At 53.7% G+C, this 27,748-nt stretch overlaps 1 protein-coding gene across 1 annotated transcript in view; it reads right to left on the bottom strand.

The window, feature by feature from the left end:
• Positions 1–27,217, bottom strand: part of NKD1 (NKD inhibitor of Wnt signaling pathway 1) — a 67,614-nt gene extending 40,397 nt beyond the window's left edge. Inside the window, exons 1-3 of the mRNA XM_087826611.1 lie at positions 27,154–27,217; positions 27,014–27,046; positions 26,255–26,388 (exon numbers count right to left, since the gene is read on the bottom strand). Coding sequence (XP_087682737.1) covers positions 26,255–26,388; positions 27,014–27,046; positions 27,154–27,178 — 192 coding nt within the window. The 5' untranslated portion in view covers positions 27,179–27,217. The remainder of the gene's footprint in view (positions 1–26,254; positions 26,389–27,013; positions 27,047–27,153) is intronic.
• Between the last annotated feature and the right edge of the window lie 531 nt (positions 27,218–27,748).

The following is a 27,748-nucleotide window of genomic DNA, read 5'->3' as shown; positions in this document are numbered from 1 at the left end:
TCGCTAAGCCCTGAAGTGGCTTGTTACACAGCAACAGCTAAGTAGACATAAACACACATATGTAAAATAGTTGTATGTATGTAAATATGTATATACACGGGAATATACTCACCCTCTGACACAGGAAAACCCTCCTGAGATTAAGGGCGTGAATAGCAATACTGTGTGGAATGGAAAACCCATTTAAATCCATGGGTTTGCTTTCCACGAGAGATTGTCAATGAACTTCCATATCTCGATCAGGCTTTGAATCCTAGAACTCTTGACACCCATGAAGGGATTGAGTCACATCTGGAGTAATGACCCTTGTCACTCTGTCACACCTGTGTGCTGTGTCCCTTAAATAAAACCACTTACTGCTCTGTCCCTGCTCCCTTCTATATGCATGAGGCGACGCTCTACTGCGTGCCAGGGGACATGTCATCTTTCTTCCACGCAAGCTGACATTAGCTACACCTCTATTTTGGTTATCTATTGTTGTACAACAGTCCTCAAACTTAGTGGCTTTACTGCCTCTTTATTACCTCCACTTATTAATTCTCATGATGCTGTAGGCGGACTGGCTCAGCCAGTCAGCTATGCCGGCACCTGAGTCTCTGCGCAGCTGCCAGCAGATGGAGGCTGGGGTTGCAGTCATGGGGACTGGGCTGGAGCACCCGAAATAGCTCACTTGTATCTGGGACTTTGGCAGGCGTGGCTGGAAGGCCAGGCTTGGCTGAGACCCTAGGCTAGCTGGGTCCCCCTCTCACTCCATTCTGTCTCAGGGACTCACTCTCTCCGTGACCTCTCCACGTGGTTTCTCCTGCCAGGTCACTGGGCTGCTCATATGGCAGCTCGGGGCTCTCAAAAGCACAGAAGCAGAAGCTGCCAGGACTTCTCAGCTGTTTCTTCCAGAGCATTCTACTGGGTAAAGCAATTACTGGACCCGCCCAGATCCCAGGTAAGGAATAAACTCCACTTCTCAGTGGGAGGGCAACAAAGAAGATGCAGCCACTTCACCACAACCTCTTAGCTCCTACGTGCAGCCCACCCAGCCCAGCGCCTACGCGGGGGCAGCACGCAGCCTGAGGCGGAGCAGAAACACACCTTAGGTTTAATCCACAGCAGGCCTGGGGGGATCTGCAGCACAGGCATTGACTACGCAAATTTGCGTTCCCATCAGAATCACAGACAGTTCTGGGGTGAACCCCAAGGCGAAGGCAGTAGGCTTTGGACCCAGAGTCCCTGCTGGTCACCAGAGCCACTGAGACCCCATACAGAATAAATGGGTGTGCTGACCAGTGAGTGGCACCGTTCCCCTCGATGCACATATACAGGAATGTCTGGAAGGTGTGAGGTTGCCACATTCTTTGCAAAGACTTCAGTCTGGAAATGGCCACCTGTAAGATCTAGCCTCCCTCAGGCCCTGGGAGGGAGCAGATCTCTCCCAGGACAGAGAAGAACCTCATCTTGGCAAGAGCTCCAGGCAGAGGCCCAAGGGGCTGCTGCAGGGAGAGCAGCCCTGGGAGGGCCCTTAATCGTTTAACTAAAATCACATTTGAGGCATAATTAGCAGACAGCTCCAAATTCATGATCTGAGGCCCATCAACTCTAATGGACTAATTAGCTGAGACATCCTTGGGCGGGCAATGCACTCTGGCCTTCTCAGAAACATCCCAGGGAGCTCCTCAGATCAAGGCTGGCATCTGGTCCAGAAGCTGCCTTGTTATGGCTGGACAAGAGACAAATGCATTGCTGGACAAGAAATGCACCTTCCAGCATGCACAGCTCAGGGAGACCAAGCAGGCAGTCTCCCTCCACACAATCCAGCCCCCCTAGATCCCACTCCTTGAGCCCTGGCGGCTCACAGCCACTGAGGGATGTTGCAAAATAGCTCAACATCATCCTGGATCAGAAAAACAAGTCACCAGCTCTGTGGAAGCCCACAAAGTACCCAGAGCCACAAAATGACCACAGAGAGTGGGCACTGACTGTTCAGCCAGCTCCTTCAACGCAGTTGCTTCTGAGCAAGTAGCAGTAGCCCCACATAGCAAGGACTCGAAATCTCCGTCAGGAGTTGGCAGAAGATGTGCTGAGTAAATGCAAGAGACAGCACCCAAGACAGCGACAGAACCAAACCAGGGACTCAAGTTGGGGCTGGGGCAGAGTTAGATACCTGCACCCAATACTCACTCTCCCCCTTCCACAGTGTGGGCTGTCAATGGGGAGATGACTGCCCAGATGGGACTACATTTCTCAGCACCCTTGCATCATGGGGCCATGCAACTACATGCTATGTGCTACCTTACACCCAGGGATCATAAGAAGTGGGTAGAGTTTTTCCATTCTCTCATTCTTTCATCAGCTGGAAGCAGAGAACTCAGAAGCCCTGGTCGATGAACGAGCCAAAAGATGGAAGGAGCCTGGGCCACTAAATCACTACATGGGTGACAGTCACCTTCTAACCAAGATACCTGTTTCAGACTGGTACATGAGCAATTAATATAATTCTAGTATGGTAAGCCACTGTAGTATCAAGGTTTATTTGCTATAACTAGGGTTACTCAATCCAAATCAGGAGAAGAAAGGAAAATGCCATGGGTCTAGAAAACAAATCCTCACCAGGTGGGCAGCTCAAGGCAAAAGCAATGCAGGAAAAACTCACCTTGCTTCACCAGATCAGCCACTGCCTCCTACATGCAGCCCACCAGAAAGCCTCCAAATAATTATGCCTACTAGCTTGATCAAGAATAAGTTATAAAAAATTATTTTGGAAAAAACAGTTATTCAATGAGTGTATCCTGCCCACCCACCCAATGAACTGCTGGGACAGGGGAGGGGCAACTAGTCTCAACTTTGAACAAAAGTCAGGAATAAGCCAAGGGGCTGGCAACCAGCCCCTCGGGAACTTAGAATCTTCCAGAAGCCAGGAGTGGGCTTGGAGAGCTCTGAAGCCAAAGGAAACCCTCAGGCTCCCCATAACAGGGTTTTTTAATCTTGGCATTATTGATATGAGGGGCCGTCCTGTGCACACAGGATATTTAACAGCACCGCTGGCCTCTATCCACCAGATACTGGTAGCATCCACCCGTCCCAGGCTGTGATAACCAAGAATGTCTCCCACTTGCCAATGTCCCCAGCTCCAGCTCTGGTCGAGAAGCCCTGCTCTAGAAGGTGCACCCAATGATGGCCACACCCAAATGTAGGCCTGGTGTTTCCAGATCTTCCATCCTCTCATATTTGGATTTTTATGTAATATGTCCAATTTTTAAATGCTGGCAACTAGTGGATTAAAAATGTTTTATGCTGTAGGAGCCAAAAACACGTGTGCAGGTCACCCAGCTGAGCCTCGGCTGCATCCAGAGAGAAAACAAGAAAGGACACACACCCCCTTCCCAACACTGGAGCCCCTGAGCATCCTAAAGGCCAAACTCGACCCCATGGCCCTGGGAAGGAGCCCTCAGATGTGAGACTCACACACAAAGGCAGAGGCGAGAAGGAATCTGAGTTAGTTCTGGGGGAAAACTGTGAAAACATCTCTGGCTTTTCAGATAACCTCTCCCAGGAACACAGGCTGACCGACCCTACCCCTCCCCTTGGCAGGAAGGCTGACTTTCCTCCCCAATGTCCCCACCCCCATTCCCACTCAGCCCTGTCTCCCCAAAATACAATTACCCCTCTGCTGCTATGCCTAAGGCCCAGGTCCTAAGGTTCTGGTCTATGAAGCAAATGCTTGTGAAGCGGCCCCGGCCACTGCTGAATCTTCTAGAGCCAACATTTCCCCCAGGACTGGTCTCCCTGTCTTCCAGCCCCTAGTTAAAGAACATGTTCTGAGCAAGCTTCCTTTACTTCCAGTGAGAATCTGGGTTACTAGGGGGAGGGCAGTGGAGAATCTAATAAATCTTAGAATATACTTCTTGGCTAAAGGAAAAAAAAACCCTACTTACTGGTGTCATGAAACAAGTTTCCACGTCTCTCTGAAGAGAGCGGGTTCAGAAGTTAGTATTGTATTCAAGCTGTATTAAATCAAGCTGCGAGCAGCACCAGGGCTGTGCTTTTAAAGAATGCCCCGAGCCAATTCTGATGTTTAAAGGGAAAAGGGAAAGTTTCCAAGCCTTCCATAAATTCCGACGAGAGGAAGTTTCAAACTTGGGTGTTCAGCCTGTGGCCCCCACATGGAAACAGCTTGGTTTCATGTATTTGGTTTTACTGTTCAAACTTGAGGGTCTTTTAACTTTTTATTTTTACAGGGCTCAGAAGAAAAGGGAGAGGGAGCCATTTGCTCACCGAGTGCCAAAGAAAACCCCAGTGCCTCCGTGAGAGGGCCTCTGCCTTTGCGCGGTGGGGAGGGGACCCCCTGGCTCCTGGCACACCAGGAGCACGGCCCTCCTGCCCGCCACGTCAGGCCTGCGGGGCCAGCTGCTAATTAACTCGGAAGGATCGATTCAGGCTGGAGTGTGTGAGTGGAGACCAGGCAAGACAGTCCTCTGGTCATGCCTGAGCTTTGGCCATCGCAGCGGGAGGAGCAGAATGGAGACTTTCCAAAAACAAGCCAAGGCCCAGCCACCAGCCGAGGAATCCTAAATTTAGTCCCTGGGGAAAGACGGCTGTGTCAGCTCAGCCAGAGTACCAGTGAGGCCCAGCATCACTCGGAAACGTCAACCAAACCAAACAGGCCCTCCCAGGACACCTCAGCCCCAAGTCCTGACTTCAAGGAGTCACCCTGCGTCGGGACGGGTGACTCACGCACCCCAGTTTCCAATCCCCAGCTCCACTTTCCAAGCACTGTCCACCAGGGTGCTGGTCAAGGATAGTACAGTGTACCCATCTGACAGGCAGGAAAACTGAGTCCCAAGAGAGGCCGTGGGGAAGCCGGGGGAGCACAGGCAGTCCTAAGTAAAGATTCAATATCGAGTTCCAGAACTTGATACTCATGACCTGGAAGAAGGGACCTTGTCACTCAGGGCCTCACTTTTACCATCTGTAAAATGGGAGAACGTTTACTTCAAAAAGCTGTGATAAGGGCCCAGCTGGGCATGGCTCAATGGTTGAGCATTGTCCTAGGATCCAGGAGATCGTGGTTCGATTCCTCATCAGGGCACATGCCAGGGTTGCGGGCTCGATCCCCGGGGGGGGACATGCAGGAGGCAACCAATCAATGACTCTCTCATCATTGATGTTTCTATCTCTCTCTCTCTTTCCCCTCCTCTCTCTGAAATCAATAAAAACATAATTTTAAAAAAAAAAAAAAGCTGTGATAAGGCACAAATAAAATTTAGAAATGTATAGATATGTATACACATGTAATATACATACATATACATTCATATATATTCATATATGTATATGTGTATGTTAAAAGGAGACTCCAGGGCTGCACCCCAGATATAGTTAGTTAACAGCTGTCGCTGGTGCCGCTGGGCACCCCTCCCCCATCTGTGACAATGACACCCTGATCCTCTTCGGGTCGCCACCCCTCCCCCTTCCATCCCTGTGGCTGAAGCGGGCCTGGCCTATTTCCATAAGGGGCCTCAACACCCACTGAGTCAGAATCGCCAGGGGTTGAACCCAGAAGTTATATGTTGAATTTCCCCAGTTACCCCGATGCACAAGAGGCAGTCTTGGGAACAGCTGCCAGATACACTCCAGAGGGCTCAGAGCTGCGCTCAGAAAGGGTGCTAATCCCCCCAGGTCTCAGATTCCACAGGGCTGCCAGGGCAGACCCTCTTCCAGCCCTGAGCCAAGACGACGGCCTAGGCAGGGAGGTCCCTTGCGGCAGAGCCCCGGCCAGTTCTGATTTGACCCCAAAAAGCACTTGCTGGCTCCACAGGGCAGCTCAAGGGGAAGATGGAGGCCCAGACTCCACACTGAGCCTCCCTTGTCCCCCTAACCCTTGACTGTAGCCCCTGGGCCCGAGGGGGGGTAACAGGGCACGCACCGGCCCACAGGGCAAGTTCGGCACAAGGAGGTCTCCATAGCAACCCTCTAACTGGAGACACTAATGAGTTAGCCGGTGACCAGACAGAGTGTAGGGGGAACAATGGAGGGACAGGGAGAGGGTGGTGCTGAGGGCAGGGGGTTTCCAGAAGGAAGGAAATCACGAAGACCTTTCCATGGGGGAAGAAATTCCAGAAAGATTTCTATCTCCTTCTCCCTCACGAGAACAATTTCGTGAAGGAATAATTATTAATCATAACAAGAGCAGCTGTACTGAGCATCTCATCTATGCCAGGCCACGGGGGTCACAAGCACGGCTACTGAACTCATACACCAGCCCCAAGAGGGTCAACTCTAGTCCCATCTTACAGATGGGGAGACTGAGGTCTCAGAGGTTAGGAAGTTGCTCAAAGTCACATAACTGATAGGTAGCAGGATTCAGACTCACCGGGTTTCAGAGCCCATTGTCCTCCCTCTTCTGCATGGGCAGGTCAGCACCCCTTTGGCCTCAGCATTCTCTGGGCTGGGCAGAGACGGGCTCAAGCCCCAGGGCCACGCTGCAGCCAAGCTCATTACTAAAAGGAACCTTGGGGGTGCCGAGCGCCCACATGTAGGGAAGGGCTAGTAGGTACGCAGAGGATTTCTGTTTCCCAGGGTCCCACAGTAGACCCATGAGCCTGCCCAGTTGGAGCACAAAGGAAAGGGTAGGACACGTGACCCTGCAACACCCAGCCTTCCAAGTAACGTATGGGGTCCAAGAAAAAGCACAGGTTAATTCCTAAAAAAGTCCAAGATGGAAGCAACTTAGAAGTGACTGAGTCCTACCACCCCCACTTACAAACAGGATGGTTGAAGCCAAGAGAGGAGAGGGGCCTTGCCCAGGACGTACAGCAAAGCGATTTCATTCTGCACAGATTAACAGGCCCTCTCACGTGCCCCCCACTGTGTCAGGCCTTGGAGCCCCGGGGGTAACTGCCCAACACCTCGGAGTTGATGCTCCTGTGGGAGGTGAGCTGTCACTCAGTTACCACAGGAATAAATCACTGATGAGCACTGGTCTGGAGGCGAGCACCCGGAGGACAAGAATGAGGACAGAGATGACATGGCCGGAGCAGGAGCGGTAGTAAGGAAGGAAGCAGGTTCTGAGTGGGGCCTCCGGGAAGCCTGCTCTGAGGCAGTGATGTGGAAGTTGAGTCCTGATGGGCGAGCAGGGGAGAACCCAGCAAAGAGTATCGGGAAGGGCATTTCAAGCAGAAGGAACAGCATGTGCAAAGGCCCTGGGATGGGGGGGTGGGGGGTGTTCCAAAAAGATCACGAATGGTGAGGAGGAAGCGAGCAGGGCTGAGAAGTGGGAAACGGGCGCATCATGCTCAGTCTCTTAGACCATGGGAAGGACCCTATACCTTTGAGGTCGCGGGAAGTCAAGGTAGAGATTTAAGTAGGAGCACAGTTCTATAAAATCCCATTTGCATTGTACGAGCAGCCTGGCTGAAATACAGAAGATAAACCAGAGGCTGTTGGAAACCTCCACGTGGATTCAGGCCACCTGAAACTCCGAAGACCCGCACCCAATCGCCAAGGCCACCATGGGCATCAACCCCAGTGCACCAGGCCGCACAGCCAGCTGCACTGCTCACCGGCCTCTCCATCACCTCCTCCCACTGGAGGAAGAGCCTCAGCATCTGTGTCTCTCAAACTGTGATCTCAGAAGAGGGAATTTGCTTTTGTTATTGGAAGGTGGCTGCCTGCAGTCCCCATGTCACTGACAATTTCCAAGTCCTTGAAGGGCACCTTTAATCCAATTGTCTGTGTCGGGCAGTCAGCAGACAGCCCCTCTCCGTCTGCCTCCACCTTCCTCCCGGTTTTCCCTTTGAAAGCAGCCACCGGGAGGTGATGCCCAGCCCAGCACAGCCCTGACAGCTGGATTCCCACACAGCCAGAGGGTCAGCCATGAGCCCAGCAAAGGCCACCATGACCAGCCCACAGTGTAGACCCCCACCCACATCCTGGCACAGTGCTGAGCAGGTTGTTCCAGCAACACATCTTCCAGATGGAAAAACAGAGGCAAAAAGTCATTATGGTTACTCAGTAAATTCTGGAAGTGGAAGCCCTGTTCGGCCTCTGGATATTAATTACATTAATAGTAATTACATATGAATATTAATTGCACATTAATATGAATAACCATAATAACTGTCCTATTACCTGCTTTCTGTTTGTCAGGTACTGAGCAAAGTGTTTCAGAGGCATTCATATTTAATCGACATGACAGATAGGTGGGGATGTATTTCTAGTCCCATTTACAGGTGAAGAAACAGGCACAGAGAGGTTAAGGAACTCACCATAAGTCACACAGCTAGTTAGGGGCAAAGCCAGCATCTCATTCAGGTCTGGCTGTCTCTGAAACAGGATCTCTCATTCTTCATTACCTGCCCCCAGCCCCATACAGAGCGTATTTAGGCTTTTTTTCCTATCACCCCACCGTGAAATGTTAATACCACAGATATCTGTGTCTATTTATATAGACCTATATGTATATCTGTGCTTTATAACTAAAAAGAGTGAGATTTTTCTGTCCCCAAGAACAAATGGTATGGAATCTAGACCAGTACTGCCCAATAGGAATAGAACAAAAGCCATATTTGTAACTTTAATTTTTCCAGTAGCCCCATTTTTAAAAAAGTGAAATTAAATGTTCTTTAAGCCAACATATCTAAAATACTTCCATTTAAAACATATAATCAATGTGAAAATCATTGATGACGAATTTTCTATGCTTTGTTTGCATACTAAGCCTTAGAAATCAGCCATATTTCAAATGCTCAATGGCCGTGTGACACCAGTGGCTAGTCGACCATGTCCCTTGTGCTGCAACCACCCTGCTACAGCAATAGCGTTTATCTTCTTTACAAACCAAGTTTGAGAGACTTTCTCCAGCCAAGGAACCCACCCCTCCCAGCCTGCGGGTTCCACTTCCTGTGCCCTCAGGCCTTACAGACAGAACCCCATGCTCTCAAGAAGACCCAAAGGTGAATGAAAACTGGCCTCTCCAGGAGCGTATAGTCTGGAGACTGAAATGTTACCAAACCCTACTGCATGGCAGGCCCTGAGGCTTCCCAGGTATTAGCTTGTCACCCTCCCCCTAGGAAGGGGGGTCTGTTATTTCCATCCCATTGTATTGATGAGGAAACTGAGGCAGGAGAACATGGATGTTGTCCAGGGCCCACCTATCTGCCTCAGTCAGCCCAGGGCAGAACACAGGTGGTGTCAGCAAAGCGATGTGGAGGTTTTAGGAACGGGGGGCAGGCTTGGGGGCGGGCTTCAGGGATGGGGGTGGTGAATGAATGTTGGAGGTTCCACGAGAAGGACAAGGGGCTCTGAGGATAAAGGGGGGCAGATGTATTTGCAGGGAGTGAAGCAGCCATAGGCATGGGTGGGAGGGCGGAGGCACAGCCCAAGGGGGCCCTGAAGAGGCAGGAATCCTGGGTGCTAAGATGCCTCAGCATGTACCCGGCACTGTATCAGCAGAGTCCAAGTTCGGCCGTCCAGTCACGGAAAAGCACGCGCTGCCCAGCCCACGGGCCCTAAAGCCGGTGGAATCCAACTTCCCAAAATATTTACCCGAAGGCTCCGGGCACCAGACTCCATTCTGTAAACTTGGATGCCGTTCCCAAGCCAAGACGACAGATCTCCTGCAGAACAAGATAAACTCTCCCTCGCACTCTATAGCATGAAAGGGAGGTGAGGAAGGGAACAGAGTAAATGAGCCCTCCCCACGGCCCAACTTAAAAGGATCACGGTCAGAAGCAAGAAGGGGGCAAGGATGCCGCCTCCTTATCAGGCACATGGCTGCTCCAGACGCAAACAGAGCTCCTGGCAGGCATCCTTCCTGCGCGAGGGAGGGGGAGGGAGCAAACTCTTCTCCCCAAAGGTCAAACCCACCCTCCTTGAGTACCACCAAGCCAACATGTTTCCCCGAACTTCCCGGAGAGGACAGGCCCTTCCGAGAACTGCGGTACCGACCCAGCGCAGGGAAGGAGGCCCACACATCTGCCACGCTGGGGTGGCCCGGCCTCCCACCCGCTGCATCAGACCGGACGTCTTCACTCGGGACTCAGGAGACAGCCCCCTGCACCCGAAGGCTCCAGCAAAGGGAGCCACGGGACAAGCTGGTTTGGGAACGTGGATGAAGGGAGGCCCGTCTGTCGGCCTCCGACCTGCCTCACCTCCACGGAGAGCGTGAACCAAGTCAACAAGTAAGAGCTTGGCATGGATGCTCTCATTTAACGCTGACAACACGCCCATGCCACCGAGAGCTATGTAACCCCCAGTTTACACATGGGAAACTGAGGCTCAGATAGGTGAGGACCCAGCCCCACACTGGTAAATGGCAGAGCTAGCTCTGACCCCAGACCTGCTGTCTCCCCAGTGAGGAGACTCACATACTGGGGGGACCTCTACCTGCGAAACAAGCCCCAACTCCCCATGGAGGGGTAAGAGAAAGTGGGGGCACGCTCGGGGTCCCCCAGGCCCTCACACCACCTGTCACCCACTCCCAGCTCCAGAAATGTGGCCTAGCCTCTCGAACGGCCTGTCCAAGAAGCAGGCTTCCCGGCATAATATTTTCCTCCCACAGACGTGAAAAGAAAGGGCCCTTTGCTTGTCTCCTGAAATAACTGGCTTCGCCATAAAGCAATCTTCTGCCCAGTACAAATATTTCTGCAAAACTTGGTAACTCTATCTGTGCTTCCTTTTCTGAAAGTCAAAAATCTTGGAGAGTGAAACATGGCAGGGGCTGACTTTATGACAAGCTCATGAAGTCATGTCTACCCAGACAGTCCCTCCTTAGCGCTGTGATTAATTTGCCGCTAACCACAGGGACTTTGTGTATTAATCTCAAAGCAAAGCCCCAGTTCGAATTTCTACAGAACAATGCCCACTACCCTGGACCCGGTGTCCAGCTGGGCAGGCCAGGGACCCACTGGCTGGGGTCTGAGACTGGAAAGGACCCTGCTGAGCCTGGGAAATCCATCAAGCAGCTACCATGCACAGGTGAGCTGTCACCTATGGCCTGCCCTTATCCAGGCAGAAGGCACAGATTAGAAGGGAGGGGTCCCCTATAACTGGAGTGTAAAGGCAGTCATAACTAACCCAAACTAACCCCGAGACACCTGGCTAAGTCATTGAAACCTCCCAGGCCTCAGTTTCCCCATCTGGAAGTGGAAAAAAATCATCACGTGGCAACTCCTGAGCGAAAAGGGTGGTCTCTCTTCACCCATCGAATAGCACCCAAGCTTGTCCAGGTGCTGTCCTGGACCCGGGCAGACAAAGTAAGTCAACCCAGAACAGTGCAGACCTACTGACAGCTCCGCAGGCTGTTGGGTACATTTACTGAGAGCTCACTGCAGGCTAAGCAGTAAACCGCTATGTGCATTATTTCATTTAATCCTTGAAATGACTCCAGCAGGTGGGTATTCTTTTCCCCATTTCACAGATGAGGAAACTTAAGACCCAACTTCAACAGGGTTCAGTATAAACCTTATCTGAACTAAGGTTCAAAGCTCTGAGCCCCCTGGAATTGGGAGAAGGCCCACGTAGGGGGGAAAAAGTTAAAATGAGGTTTAAAAAACTAGCCATACAAACTAAGGCAGGGTTCTTAACCTTGGGGCTATGGGCACCCTGAAAGTGGAGTGAAAGGTATAAGAGCATTTATTTGAGGAGAGAGACACCAATAGAATTAGTGGTCGCCCCAAAGGGTTGGTTACCTACCTGCTGAGCATTAAGGATCATAGATCTATGATCCTCATGGAAAGGCCAGGAGCTTGAAGGTAAGGCTGTGACCCATGTGGGCTGTATGGAGGAGGTGGCAAACCATGCAGGCTCTTCCAAGGCCCACTGTCAAGGAGTAGTTCTCCCAAGACGGTCAGCTGCCTGTTCCCATGCATGCTCGCCAGCTGCTGGCCAGAGCTGTGGTCAGGGAGTCCTACCCCGGGGGCCGGGCTGTGCAGGTGCTCTCTGCCCACCCAGCATGTATTTCACAGCCTTCTCCTTACTGCTGGCTTTTCTTTAGGGAACCACCCACTCTTACCTCCTGCCCTTGAGGTTTGGGAGTAGCTAATACCAGTCCCTACTCCCAGGAACATCAGGGGCACAGAGATCGGTTCTGGAATGGGCATGTGACTCATCAAAACAAGGGAGCCCAGCTTGGGCTTTGGCTGGAACTCTCTTCCAGCCGGAGATGAAAGCCCAGACTGGTGGGAGCCAAACTACCACTACCTGGGGGAGTCTGTCTGAGAATGAAGCCTACCCAAAAGAACGCAGAGCTGAAGGCACAGACCAGCATCCTGGGTCAGAGCCAGAGCTCCAGGATCCAGCTGTACCTGAATTCAATCCACCCTCCAAAGCTCCCAGTTTCATGAGCCAATAACGTGCCTTTGTATAAAACAGGTGAGACGGGCTTAAAACCCAAAAAGTCCTGCCTAATCCACCAGAGCAAGGCCACACTTACTCAACCACAAACTCCTCCCAAAGCCGCTTCCCTTCTGGGTTTTGAAGACAAAACCTGGGGGAGAGACTGGCTTTGCCAGAAAAGTAGTAAAGTCACCCCTGGCAATGACATCAGGGTGTAGAGTGTGTGTGTGGCTGGGGCGGGCCAGAAGCACAGCCGCAGAAATGCACACCATCCACCTAAAGTGGCCACTGACGGATCCGTGGAAGGCGTTGCGGGCCGGCCTCACAATGGAGGGCTGAGCGCCACAGCGCAGTAAGGTTATACGTACGGATGTGGAATGATTTCCAAGATACACTGTGAAGTTAAAAAAGCCAGGAGCAGAACCAGATTATAACGTGCAACTTAAGTTAAAAGAAAATGTTTAAGGCCTCTGTCACTTTTTTATGGTTCCTCATCTTAAATGAATTTTTCAATTAACCTACAAATGCCAACCCTTCCCAGTCTTGTGGGCTGAGAGGCTCCCACAGTCCATGCCGGGGTGAGTGTGCAGAGACGGGGTACAGCGAGAAAAGTTCCGAGGAACTGGGGACCACGGACACCTGGAAGGCGGAGGATCAGGTGGGAGGGAGGGCTCCCTTTTCCTCTGTTCCCTTTAGTACTGTTTTGAATTTTCTTCCCCCCGTTTTTTTTTTTAACCCATGCACACGACTTCCTTTATTTATAAGAAAAAAGCGGAAGGCCCTTTCTGAGGGGTAGGAAAGAAACAAGGAGGGGTGCTCTTCAGAGACTCAGAGCAGCAGGAACCTGAGAGAGGAGGTGGGATTCAGAGGCCAGAACCTGAGCCCCTGCCCCCTCTGAGACCCCGGGCCCTCTGGCCAAGCTGCCAGGCCCCCCCAAGACACACTCATTCACCTGGCAAACGTTCTCTGAGCCTCTGCCCTGAGGATAGGATGGGAGCCACACGCAACCCGGTCTCAGACCTCGCAGTCTGCCTCAGTTTCCCCAGGGGATGACTATGGACCTTGGCCAGGTTTCTGCAAATAGTAATGGCCTAACAAATCACTGTGAGGAAGGATCTGCAAACCATTAAGCTCTGGATAAACACTGGCTCTTGCTACTGGGGAAAAGCAGGCCGCACCCAGTCAGCTGCTCCAGCCCCGGAGGTGGGCTCTGCCTTGCAGCGCCCCAGACCAGAGCCAAGGGGATGGGTCCTCACCCGAGCACCCAGAAGCAGCTGCCCAGCAGGACCTCGATTTATGACACCAGAAGGTGCTCCTACCCACCCACCTGGAACCCCACAACCCTTCCCATCGCTGACTGTGACAATGACCAGCTGGGGCTGCTTCCCTTCAAGCTTGACCAAAGCCAGGACTCCAAGGGGTTGGGTCTGGGAAGTCCCCCGGAGGGTTTCCCCAGTGCTTCCTGAGGGCAGAGCTTTCTTCCCACCACCACCTGCTGCAAGCAACTCCCTGGACAGCCCTCAGGATGGGGGGTAGCTGAGCTGCGGTATCATTAGGGTCAGGGTTAGGGATAGGGTTAGGATTACAGTTACTGTTAGGGATAGGGTTAGGGTTACTGTCAGGGTTAGGGATAGGGTTAGGGTTACTGTCAGGGTTAGGGATAGGGTTAGGGTTACTGTTAGGGTTAGGGTTAGGGTCAGGGATAGGGTCAGGATTACTGTTAGGGTTACTGTTAGGGTTAGGGATAGGGATAGGGTTAGGGTTACTGTTAGGATTAGGGATAGGGTTGGGTTAGGATTAGGGATAGGGTTAGGGTTAGCCAGCTGCACTGCAGTGTTGGGTCTTCTCCATTGGTCCAGAGCTGTGCTATTTAAATTTACAGTTAAATTGATTCAAATAAAATATACTTACAATTCAGTTTCTCAGCCACAGTAGCCACATTCCAGTGCTCAGAGCACAGGTGGCTAACAGTTCCTGGGGACAGAACTTTCTTCCCACAGAGAACTGCCATCCTCACAGGAAGTCCTGCTGGAGAGCACCAGGTAGAGGGCCTTTAACATCCCCTCCTCCAGGTATAAAATGAGGCCCCGTGACCATGGAACAGAGGCCAGGTGTTGATGACGGTCAGGAAAGCTCAGAGGCCACTTGGTTGAAGGAGCCACAGCCATGGGGAAGGGCACAGAAGGAGACAGAGACATGAACTAAGAGTTTGTCACAAGCCAGGAACTGTGCCGGCTTCTCCACAGGGCCACTCGCTTGATCCCACGGTTCTACAGACGGGGAGTGCCATCCTGCCTCAGCCGCCTCCGCCCTGCACCCCACCCCTCCCCACTTTCCTCCAGGGTCCCCGTCAGCACAGTTATCAGCCAGTACAGAGAGGCTCTGACTCAGAGGGCCTCTGGGGACAGGGACCCAAGGTCTCTGCATTTAAACAGCACTGAGGAGCTTCAGATGCAGGTGGTCTTCAGGTCAGCCTCTGAGTCCTTCCCACCCCACCCCCCCTCCTATCCCTGCCCCACACACACCAGTAGAGCTCCATAGAGCTGCCTACATATGCTATTTCCTCAACCCTCACTCTCTTGTACTAGCTTTTTGAAAGATACAAACATAGTACACGCTCACTGAAAAGTCAACAGTGCAGAAATGCGTAATGCAGAAAGTGAAATTCCTCCTCTCCTCACCTCCTCCCAGCACTCCTCAGGGGAACAGGCTTTGAGGGGCATCCTTCCAGACCCTTCCCTGTGCACCTGCAAATACAGGACGTGTAGCCCCGAAGAGACTTTTGTGTAATGCCAAAACCAAGACCAAGTTCCTCCTGGGCTGGGCTCCTGCACCGCTCAGGCCACAGCTGGCGGGCCTCCTTCCAGCGCAGCCTCAGGCGCCGCGGGGAGAGGCGTGAGGCCGCGGCACCGTGGCTCGCGAGCCTGCACCCTGCGACGGATGTCTGAGCCGTGACAAAGTGTTCATTCTTCTGAATAACGCAGCCATGGACGCTCTCGCGAGTATGTATTTCTGCACGTGCAGGTGTTCCCCAGAAGCCGCATGACCCACTCCAGCCTGCCTCTGATGTCCCTCCATCAAGACAGTCCCTGCCCACCCAGCTGTGACCACCAGCATCCAGGACCCGACCAACACCATGCAGTCCTTTTCTCCCTCGGCCTCTCAATAGTTTCTGTCCAGGAGACCACAACCTCTCTGGTAGACGACTTTGACGACCCCAGTGAACCCCACCTCCCAGTATTTATGCCCCAGTACAGTCCCTTCCCCTACATCTGGGCCGGACCCATGAATGGCTTTAAGCAAGAGAACGTGGCATTGCCCATGCTTGTCCTAACCTTAAGAAGGCCCGGCAATTCCCACTTCCTCTCTCTTGGGGAGGAAGCCTGATACCCTGAGGCCACCATACCATGAGGAAGCCCAAGCTAGCCAGGTGTTGAGGCCACCTGGAAGAACACCGAGGCCCTGACATATGACCCAGTGCACCCGTTGCAGTGGCCCCTAGCTGTCTGAGCCACCCCAACTATGCCACATGGAGCCATAGACAAGTCAGCCCTGCCAGGCCCTACGCAAAGGCACAACCTTAAGCAAATCATAAAATGATTAAGTCATACATTTTGGAGTTATCTGTTATACAGCAAACACAACCTAAACACCCTCCCGTTCTTCACTATATTCTGAGAGGCGGCGGCAAAGGCCAGGAGAGGTCACAATAGATACCTGCCTGCTAGCTAAGCCACCCCACCCCACCCCACCCCAGCTCAGGATTCCCAACACTGTGCTCTGTCCAGCCTCCAAGGACCCCGCCGTGTGTCCTCCTACCGGGGAGGCAGCTACCACTGCTCACACTCAGAGGTGGTTTCTCAGGCAAGAGGACATGAGACCCACAAAGGACTCCTCATTTTCTTCAGGCCCTAAGCAAGAAAGCACCCATGGCCGTCCTGGGAGAATTCCTTCTGACCAAGTCAACAAACCAAAAGGCCTGAAGCTAACGAAGGAGACTTTGGCACAGAGAGGTAGGGAACTTGCCCAAGGTCACACAGCTAGTGAGAAGCAGAGCTAGGACTAAAAGCCAGGCATGCAGGCTCAGAGCCCACACCCATGACCAAACCCCAGTGTTTCCCAAACTTTGATGGTGACCTACTGTAAGAATTATGGTTTATCACTGGCCCCTGTGCATATGGGTTTGGGCAGAAGTGCGTGCGTAGATACAGATAACCTAGGTCCATCTAGCTAATCAGCTCCAAATATGGATGCCCACATCTATAGCCACGTCTACAAAGCACACACAAAGTTACACAAAGCAATACTCACTCTTACTGCATGTGAAGTTCTGACATAAATTTATTCTTTTCTATTTCATTTTTTAAATGCTGGTCACTGAATTGATTTTATGAGCCACAAATACGGTAATAAAATAGTTTAAGGGGGAAAAAGTCATCTAAACTGATTTAAGATGGTTCTCAAATCCAACTGACCTAAATTTGAATCTGGCTGGAGCAAGATTCCACTTACAAGCCTGGTGACTCTGCATAAGGAGTAGACTTCTTTAAGCCTCAGTGTCCCTGTCAGTAGAATGGGGATGATAACTGTCCCTGCCTCATAACAACGCTGTGAAAACTGAGCAGCACAGACAGCACTTGGCCCAGGGTTTGGATACAGCGGACACTCAGCGCAGCACCCGAGGGGCTCAGCTCACGGGGGGCACTTAGCAGCGCCCACAGAGCATGGAGAAGGGGGCACGTACCCAGGACTGACTGAGGTGTGCCCCTCTGGATTCCCGGGCAGGGGAACAGGAAGAGAAGCCTCCAGTGCCCACTGAAAGGGCAGCTGTGTCCCTGGTTTGTAGTAGTTTCCTTACCTTGTCATTCTGCTCTTAAAGTCGAGGGGAAAACAAACGAAGTCAAGGTCAAGCCGCTCTGTAACGAGGCTCCCTCTAGAAGCCAGGCATGGAGTGGCGCCCCTAAGGAGCATGCCCAAGCCCCCTCAGTGGAGCCGCCCTAAGCCATAGCTTCTGTGCAAGGGGCAGAGCACGTGGCTTTCGGGAGTTTCTTTAGAAAAACATCCTGGGAGGCTGTGGTCTTCCCCAGCCCTCACCTGTGGCCTGAGGGTAGACAGGCCCATCCCACTAACAGGAGCCCTTTATGCTCTGCCCCACCCTCTCCAGGGCCCAGCTCTATACTCGAGGCGGGGGCTCAGGCAGCACGTGCAGGCCAGCCGATCAGATCCAGGTTGGCACCACTTCACGTGCGGGGAGGTTCTCCCCCAACCTCCCACCCTGCCAGAAAGGAGAGAAGCTGCAGTGCGCAGACATCAGTAAAAAAAATAGTCACAGGGGAAGATCTGCAGTGGGTAGGCAAGGGCTCACAATGGGTTACCAGACATAACAGCACCTTCCGCCCCCAGGCGTGGCCCAGGCCCTCTGTGGGACCACGTATTTCTGCCCTGAAGTCTCAGAGTCTGTGGCCCATCCTAAGTCACATGCCGAAGTGGGCTGAAGATCTTCTCTAAGCACCACACATGCCTCCGAGCCTTTGCACTTCCCAAACCCTTGGTTCGAGACATTTTTACCAAACCTGGTTGTTCTCTGTATCTCAAACACCCCAACCGTCACTCCAAACCCAAAGCAGAACCCCTCTGAGTTCTCTTTGACCACAGCCCATTCTCCTCCTGGCTGACATGGAGGTCCAATGCTATGCCCAAGGTCCCACAGTTAGAAAACGGTGCAGCAAGATTTGAACTCAGGACACTGAGCTCCAGACTCCTTGCTCTTTAACCGCCACCCTATTCTACCTTATGTCCTATTAGACTTCTCTGGCCCATCACTTATAGCTCCAAGGGTTCCCTGGATGGCAGCTAAGAACTAAGTGCTGTGCTGGGACCAATGCAGACATCCTGGAATCTCTTACTGAGCCATAGAAGACAGTCACTTGATTCCTCTTGGTCCTCCAAAGTACTTTTACAACTGAAAGCCATCCCCACATTCCTTCTTTCCATTCACAAGAGCTCCCCCAGATCACGGGGCTCACCTCTGCCCTGCTGGCCCCTCACACAGGGCCTGACCCTTGTCTCCCCTAAGGACAAAGACTAAGCTCCCTACCATGGCTGAGAAGGCCCCCAGGCCCAGGCCCAGGCCCAGGCCCCTCTTCAGCTAACTGAACTTCAATCAGCATCTCAAATGAACTGCCGTCTTCACCGCATGCTGCTGGCCCACCCTGCACACGCTCGCACTGCCATTATAGATCCCCACCTTGCCTTGCTCACCGCCACCCCTCCCCCCATTCACCTTTGGGCTTAAAACACAGCTCCTTCAAGACCACCTCTGACCGTAGACCACTTGGCACTTGCTGCTCTAAACACGCAGTGTCCCCAGAGCATCCTCTAATAGTCCCTTAACATTGTCTTCATTGTTCCATACCCACCTTCCCAAACTATGAGCCAAACAATCTGACATGAATATCCATACAAAATCCAAAGTAAAATGTTAGCAAAGCAAACACAGAAACATTTTAAAACAGCGATCTATCACAACAAGGATCTAGTTTACGAGTGCAAAGAAAGCTGAGCACTAGGAAATGTAGCCATGCAAATCATGCATACAAATCATACATTTGCAAAGAATGATCAGCTCCATCAACACCCCAGCAACATTTGATAAAATTCAATAATCATTCCTGCTTTTAAAAACCTTAGCAAACCAGGAGTTGAAGAAAGCTTTCTTAAGCAGATAAACAACAAACATCATTCTTAATGGTTATGAAACAGTATAGGTATGTAACCAATGCAATAAGAAAAGAAAAATCAATGAGAGACAAAGATGGACATTTAGTTCCACTAAACGTTAAGTTCTGTGAGGCAGGAACTACATCCTATTTCTCACAGTTTCCACAACACCCTAAGCACACTCAAGAGATTTGTGGAACGAATACCACTCAGATTAGGTGTGATCCCCATTAAATGTTCTCAGAGCACCCAGTACTTCTCCTTTGAGGCAAATACCACAACTTAGACTCCACAATTTGTTTTTAAAAATATTTTGTACTAGAGTGTAAGCCCCACGAGAACAAGAACCATGCTTGATTGATAGAGCAGATTGTACGTGGCCTAAAGTACGTACTCAGTATGTATTGCACAGATGCATAAATAACTTTGAATAGAATGTATTCAATAGATAGTTGCTAAAAATATAATAAGTGCTTTATCCTGCTTCTTAGCTGGAAAATCCAAGACCCAAAGGGAGGGCTCTTCAGCTGATGTCACACCACTGTGAAGCCCACCCAGCTCCCTGGAGTCCTCTGAAAGGCCACACACAAGGCCACACACACCGGCCACAGCCCACGTGGCTCACCAAGTAAGGAAAGTGAAGCCTAGACCAATTTCATGGTGCCCTCAAAGCAAACACACACCCTGGCAAGAGCCCGTGCATGCCACCTTCCTGGGGCTGAGGATGACTTCAGTGGCGGGACCTGAGGCTTTCCTCACAAGGCCCCGTGACCGGTGCCCACATGGATAAACAGGCCCCTCCGCTTTCCCGGGAAGTTATCAAAGAATTACTTATGTCTCTGGAAATGCTTGTTTGGAAAAGGCTCTCCTCCCCACCTGGGCTGGCAGGAGCAGCGGCATCACCAAGCCTGCCCTTAGGGGAGTGATCAGGCTTTTCCTCCACCCTGAAGGAACTCAGCCGCTCTTCATGCCGAGAGGCTGAAGCCAGCCGTAAAGAAGCAGGCAGCTTCCCAGGATAAACGGAGCACGGTGACATCAAAGAGCGCCTTCCAGATTAAACAACTGAGGCCTTCAGCTCTTGCTGGCGTTTCTTCCAGGATATTCTGGGCTCCTGCCTCAGTTCTCCCTCAGATGGAATGGCAGATATTTTGTTTGTGAGAGTCTGAATTTTTTCCTTCCTCGGGGAGAGGGGGGAGAGGGGGGAGGGAGAGGGAGAGGGAGAGGGAGAGGGAGAGCGAGAGGAAGAGAAAGAATGTCTGTGAGAGACAAGAGCCACAAAAAGAACATGTGTGAGTGAAAAAAGAGAGGGAAGTCGGGGAGGCAGCCAGAAGTGCCTGCTTTGGAATCCAACAAGCAACCTAAAAATTCCAAAAGTTTCTAAACCAAAGCACATTGTGAACCCACAGCCAGTGAGCGAGGCTGCAAGAACCCCTGAACTAGGAGGATCACAGGGTACCTGATGCCAGAGCCCCCAGATTTCAGGGACATTGGCACTGCCCACTGACATGAGGGTCACTTTGCACTCCCCTTTCTAGGACACATCTGGTAAACTAAGGCAAGGGTCCCTCTTCCCTTAGGCACAGACTCACAGCGGTTCTGGGCCAGGATGAGCTCTCTCTGGGATGGACTTGTCACTGCCTCTGTCCCCTGGCCCTTGGGCAGTCAATCCCACCCCACAGGTCCTCCACATCCCACCACTGCCAGGCTTCTGGCCCTTCAGCTGACCCCCCACCCCCACAGGGCAGGGGTACCACCAATCCATCCAAACAGCTGGAGCAATGCCCCCAAGTACATGACACTCCGCAGTAATGAGCTCTAGGGTGCATGCTGATGGCTGGGGCGGCACACTGACCGCGCAGCAGCTCCACCCCTCACACATGTCCAGAGGGACAAGTAGCTCAACATGCTGAGAGCCATGAGTGCGCAGGGCCTTGCGAAAGACTGGGCACCAGAGAGATGTCCAGTCCCCATAGGCTGTGGAGCCACGTGGAGCCCACAGTCCCTTCTGGGCTGCCCAACCCGACAGTCACCCGTTTCCACGGACAAGCGCAAGCCTGGGCACCTCCCTGCACACGTGCCGCCCCTCTGCCCACACTTCTTCCTCACTGGCTTTCAGGTCTTGGCCGAAAGGCTGCCTCACAGCATCTCATGAGTGTTACTGTCAGTCAGCCCGTTTACCTGCTTACTCTTTTACACTGGATGCCACTGGAGGACAGGGACGCGTCTCTTTCTTTGCTACTGTATCTTCAAGGCCTGGCACAGCTAGGGGGTTCATGAGGAATGACAATTCGTTATTGATCGGAATTAATTAACAGCTGAGCGCCTGAAAGTTCTAATCCATTTACTCCTGCGTCCGGTCCCACGGGGCTGGGAAGCAGATGTGGGAGGAGGCCGGGGCGGTGACCTAATCTACCCTCCATTCATTCGTTCATTCCTTCAGCACATAGCTCCCGAGCGCCCACTACGTGCCCGGGGGCTACCACAAGGAAGATGCATTACCCAGAAAGTGACTCTTTCCTCGATGGTTCAGCCTTGATGTCTGAAGCCCTCGGGGACAGTTCGGTCCCTGAGCATGGAGCCTGAGCTTCTTGATATAAAGAGGGGCACCCTCTGTGCACCCACTGGCCGCCTTCTCCCCTCACTCTGACATCTCCACCGGGAGAAGAGACGACACACACCCCAGGTTCCAGGAGCTTGTGGGACACGCAATGGTTGTCCTCTGGTCTAGCTTGTCCCTGGGTTTGTACAGAATGTGAACACACAGGGACTGTTCCTGAGTTCAAAGGACTAAAATACGCACACAGCCTGACTCAGGGAACCGGCCTCCTCAAAGAAAAAAAGTTCCAATGGAAGACAGGACATCCTTGAGGCCTCGACCAGAGAGCATGCCACAGAGATGCCCAAAGCTCTCAGAATGGGACTGCGCCCCACGCCCCGTCCTGAGGGGCCAAGGCCTACTGGAAACCAGAAGCCCACCTGGCACTTTGCCCAGCTCAGGCTGCCCAGTCCTCCTCCCTCCTCCCCAGGGGTAAAGAAAGCTCCTAGGCAAGGGTATGAAGCTGGCCTGGGTGCCAGGGGCAAAGACCCTCCGTGAAGAACTCAAAGATGCCAGCGAGGGGAGGCCCAAGTGCCTCTGCCAGCCTCAAAGCAAGTCATCTTTTAATTCCAAAACAGCAAATATTTAATTTATGCTCTACCTCAAATGTCAAGTCCACCTCCCGGCACATAGCTTTGAAACCACGTAAGGAGGCCTAACACTTTCCATATGCTGAAGACACGGGGCTTTTTAATTGTGCCAACTGGTATCATTCAAGGGTAATTCCCCGGGAATCCGGCACTCGGGCAGCAGCTGGGCCGGCCTCCAACCTCAGCGCCCAGCCCCACAGGGACCCGCGGGCTCCAACCGGGCCTGCGCCCTCCCAATCTTCCCTAAATACCAAAATGCACTAGGTGTCCCCTAATCAAATTTCCCAACTGCCCGGCAGCCACCTTTGCTCCAGCAGCAGCCTTGCCTGCACCGGGCTCAGGCTCCCTTCAGGCCTCTCACAGAACAAAGGGGCCAAACGGGGGCGGGGAGGCGGTCGTCTTAAATCCGTGAGCGGGCACAGCCACACGGGCTGCTACTCCAAGTATGGTTCTATCTATGTCTCTACGTCATTAAGCTTTCTTATTTCACCCATTATAGTGTCCAGACCCAGAATTTCCAACTGGTTTTCTTTTGTAGTGCCTGTTGCTGCTTCCCATTTCCAAGACTATCCCCCCATCCCTTTCAGATTTCGATGCTTATTTTAATTTCTCATGGTGGAGCCCCTTGCTGTCAGGCCCAGGAGCTGCTCACTCGATTGCTCCTTTCGTAGCACTTGTATACCTCGTGTTCCTCATCGTTTCTCTCCCCTGAGCTCATGTCCCCTTGGAGTTCACCTTGAACCCACAGAGAGGACAGAAGCCACAGCCTTAGCCTGTGTCCCTCCAGGTGAGCCCCCAGTGTATGGGGCAGGGGGACTCTGCTTTCATAAGCTGGGCCCCCCATCTCCACCAGTGTCTTAGCGAGCCTCCCCGTTTTAGAGTTACTTGCCATAACCCGGCTGGGGATAAGAATGTTCTTATGCCCATTTTACAGGCGCGCTTCTGAAGGTATACAAAGGTACAACGGCCTGTACAGGTGACAAGCTCTGGTGGCAGAGCCTGGCCTCGTTTCGTTTTGCATTCAGGAAGACAGGCTTAGGTCAGTGCCAACGAGGTCACCCTCCGACACCCCAGGGCCTTGCGTGTGACTTGCACCCACCCACCTGAACATTTACGAAGCTATCAAGACCCCGTCAGGGAGGAAGAGGGCAAGCAGCGGCCCCTCCTGCTTCTGTGCACCCCAAAACCTGCCTCACCCCGAAGCACTGGCAGCTGGCAGGCTGCCACCCCTCTGGGAAGTAGTAGGTGCGGCCCTCCCGGGCAGATGCTCCGGCACAGGGCTTCGCCACACGTGGTGGCTGCCGTTGTTCTAGAAAGTGCTCCGGAGAGGGAGAAAAAGAGTCCCCACCAGCTGGCTGGTAACTTTACAGGGGTATGAGGAGGATTAAGATAATGTAAGCAAAGCGCTCGACACGGACAGGCACTTAATAAACAGTCGTTATCATTGCAATAATAATAGTAATAATAACAATAATAAGAGAACCACTAAGGTGCCCTCGGACACTTTGGTGAAAGGCTGGGGAAGGGGCTGAGACAGAGCCCATTCCAAGGCAGCCTGGGGCTGGGGGGGGGGGGGGGCTCTGGCAGCCCTTGGAACCAGCAGGCTTGGGAGCCCGCATCCTGCTACATCTTGATGATGTAACCGGGGAACTTGCAACCCCCCTTTCCCTGCCACTGAAAGTCAGGGAGTAAATCAGACTGAGGGTTGCCCACAGCGGTCCTGCTCACAATCAGTGTTTCCCAAACTGTGGGCATCCCGTCCCCACATTCACCATTGTGACTACTGGCACTTAGTTATTTTTCTCGGAGTCAACTTCAGGTGACCTCTTTCAACTTAATTTCATCCGAAGCAATAATATCTAAGAAATCATGGGTTTGACGTCCTAGTTTTTTTTCTTCTGATAAAACCGTAACTATTAGGATTAAAAGTATCCTCCAGGTACCACCTGAAATCACCTTGCAGGCCCCCACCTTGGGCTCACCTGACCTCTCCCCAGGGTGCACTTGCCACCCCCACCTCTGAACACCCAGTAGGTGGACCAGGGCTGGTGGAAACCCAGGTGTCTGGGTCCCAGTCACCAAGCACAACTCCGAGGAAGCAGAAGTTCCCTCCCCTTAGTATCTTGGAGGGCAGGGCCCACCCTCCACCACCAACATATGTCACGCTCATGGCTCTGTGTCTTGCATCTTCAAAAGTGCTTTGAACAAACATTAATGACCCCTCAGCGTTTCTCTGAGACGGGGGATGTGGAAGGGGGGCAGGCACCGTCCCGTGCTGTCCTCAGCTGGGGGAAGGAACCAGGCAACACAATTCCGTGACTTCACCAAAGCCACCGACTTAAGCTGGGGCCCCTCCTCACCCTCCCTCATTTCCCCCCATGGCAACTTTTACTGGCTCGCATTCCTTTTGCTGGGAACACTACTATTTAATTAAAAACGACAGACTTTTGTTTTTCTCTCCTTCCTTCCTCCTCCCTCCCATCCTCCAGGACTGGATGCCAAGGAGACCCACCAAAAACATGCGGGTAACATTTGTTACGGCTTTGAAGATAAAAGTCAGTTGAAGTAAGCCCTCGCTGTATTTCAAGTTTCCCCTAAAGCATGGAGCAGGCTGCCTGGCAGTTTAGGAAAGGGGGGAAAAAGGGGAGGGGCGGCTGCAAAAAATGTCATTCTGCAGGAATACTTTGTAAAAATAAACAGGCGGAAAAAACCCCAAACTTGATTAATGGAAATCCACTCAGTTGGCTCTGTCTTGAGCCACAAATGCATTTGTTCATATGGCTAAATCGGATCATTTTCATTGGGCTTTAAAAAAATATGTACATCATAAACTGGAAATGCTGGGGGAGACAGGGAAGTTTGCAGGTCTGTTTTTAAAGGGCCCTAACTACAGTGCCCCCACCTACCAAGTTGTGACCCGTGCTAGGGGACAGCAGCTCCAGTTCCAACCCAGTCTACAGATGACGAGACATGTGGAAGAGAAATTCCCAGCTAAGTGGAGGGTGGAGGAGCAGATGGGAGCTTCTCCCAGGAGCAGAGGTTATTTCATACGTGCACAAGAGTCGGCTTTATCCACAGGCTCACCTCCCAGCACTGGCCCCTGCCACTGAGCTGCAGCCAGCCCAGGCCCCACCACTCAAATGCACACACACATCTGAAAACTCCACTGGCCCCTCCCCAGCCCATGGACAAGACCAAAGAACTAACCAGACCTGAGACTCAGTCTTTTCCCCTCCAAGCTAAAAAAAAATTAAATGTCACATCAAAAAGTTGATTCATCCTTTGATCCTTGGCTTGCTTGAGTTCCACGCAGACCATCTGAAAGACCGTGCCGAGTTCCAGAGCTCAGAGGACATCTGTGAACACCAGTCCCAGGCCAGGAGCTGGGGCTGGACTCGCTCACTCCCCTGTCACATCTACTGCTTCCCCAGGAACAACTCCAACCTCGGGGACCCTCAGGAGTGGGCCCAGGCTACAGCAGAATGAGGCGCTCTCCTCGTGGGCCAGGCTAGGGGGTCTACCGGGCCTCAGTGCCTCCCAAGCTCTGCCACCCAGACGGCAGGCTGCTCTGTTGGGGTTCCCGGGCAGATGGTACTGACAGTGCCACAGACACACAGAGCATATATGGAGGCCCGCACAGTCCTGAGCTCCACCCAGATACCCTTCGATACCTGCTTCCTCTGCCCAGCCCCACCTCTAAGCCCACCTTAGAATGCTGGCCACAAAAACAAGAGCAGGCCCCCAAGTCCTCCCAGCACAGACAAGCTACCCCATCGCCTGGACCTGCACCACCTCCTCACCTAGGACCTTTCCCCCTGCTCCCAACCAGGCAGAAGACTGCCACCCCTGTCACCTGTAAGGTTCCTCAGGGCAGGGGCGGACAGGGTCATGTTGGTGGGCAGGGGTGGCTCAGAAGGGACTTCTGGACTTAGAGGCTGTGCCAAGAAGGTGGTAAAAGTTGCGGGGGGGGGGGTCTGGAGACCCATCTCCGAGGTTGAAGGGGGGGCTGTGGGAATCGTACCCGGGTTCCTCTGCCAACGGTGCCCGCCGCCCGCAGCTGTCGGGGTCCGGAGCTGCCGCCGGGGCAGCGCTGCCTCCCGATCCACTCCTCGATGCCTTTCCGAGCCCAGGCAGCGCTCGCCGCGAAGCTGTCACCTGGGCGGGACGACACCAGCCCTGAGTCTGGCCCCCGGGCCCGAAGTTACCGCGGAGAGGAGGGAGGGAGTGGGCGCGCCGCAGAGGCAGGGGTGCTGGGAGGGGGAGAGCCGGGGCACAGCCCGAGAGACAGGAGAAGGGGGCTCAGCGAGGCCCCAAGAGCAGGGACCCAGAGGGGAGCGCGAAGGGGGAGCAGTGCCCAAGGAGGAAGGTCTGGGGAACAGAAGAGCGAGTCCAGAGGACGGGCTGCTGAGAACCCGCGTGAGGGTCTGAAGCCGGGTGCACCGAACAGGGGGTGAGGGTCAGGAGAGGGGGCACAGCGGGCGCAGGAGCCAAGGTCTCGGGAGAGGGGGCTGGGGGCCAAAAAAAGAAGGGACAGAATCCTGGGGGAAGGGGCTGGGGAGTCCGACGAGGGGGCGCAGTGAGCGCGGAGGGCGGGGACCGCGAGGGGAGGGGTTGGGGCTCAGAAGAGGGAGCGCAGGACCGAGGGGGGGCGGAGGGGACACGGAGGCTGCCCCGGGGCGGTGTGCGCGACTGGTGGCCAGCGCGAGGCTGGGGCGGCCGGCAGCGGGACCCCGCGGCTAGGCCGATCCATCCATCCCGGCGGCGCCCCGCGCCCCCCTACCTTCCGGGCTCTCCCTGCGCTTGCACACGGCGGCTGCGGGCACATCGCGGGCGGCGGGAGCCGGAAAGAAAGGAGAGGCAGAGAGTTAGCGACCGGGGCGCGGGCGGGGGCGCGGGGCGGCGCGCGGGCGGGGCACTGACCCGGCTTGGAGTGAAGTTTCCCCATGCTGGGGCGCGGCGGGCGGGGCGCCCCTAAGCCATGCGCGCGGCCCGGGGCCCCGCGGCTCGCCGCCCCTCGCCTGGCCCTCCTCCGGGAGCAGCCCCCGAGCCGAGCGCAGCCCGAGGCGGCGCCGGGACCAGCTCCTGCCGCCGTCGCCGCGGCCCGACTGACGCCGGGCGCGCCGAGCCCCCAGCCCGCGCCGCGCCCGCGCCTCCCCGCGCGCCCATTGGCCGGCGCGGCGCATCAAAGGCGAGGCGGGCCGCCGGGCGGGCGGGGCGGGGCCCGCGGGACGGGGGCGGGCGCGGCGGGCGCCGCCGCCCCACACAGCGCCCCCGCCAGGCCGCCGCGCGCGTCCCCCGGCCGGGGCGGGGGCTGGGGACCCTGCGCTGGGCCTGGGGTCGGGGCCGCTGGCCTGCGGCTTTTGGGACAAACACCTTCCCAGGTCCTGCCCGGCCAGGACAGCCGCTCCTGTCGCTATAAGTAATGTGCCTCCCCCCACCCTCACCCTCACCCCTCACCCCGTTTTCCCTCGACGCGAGCTGGGCGGGACCCAGGGCCCCAATACACAGGTGATGA

Source organism: Miniopterus natalensis, chromosome 18 (genome assembly GCF_054644295.1).
Source record: "Miniopterus natalensis isolate mMinNat1 chromosome 18, mMinNat1.hap1, whole genome shotgun sequence".
NCBI classification, from domain to species: Eukaryota; Metazoa; Chordata; class Mammalia; order Chiroptera; family Miniopteridae; genus Miniopterus; species Miniopterus natalensis.
Note: the sequence above shows the minus strand (reverse complement) of the source record. Positions and strands in the feature narration are given on the sequence as shown.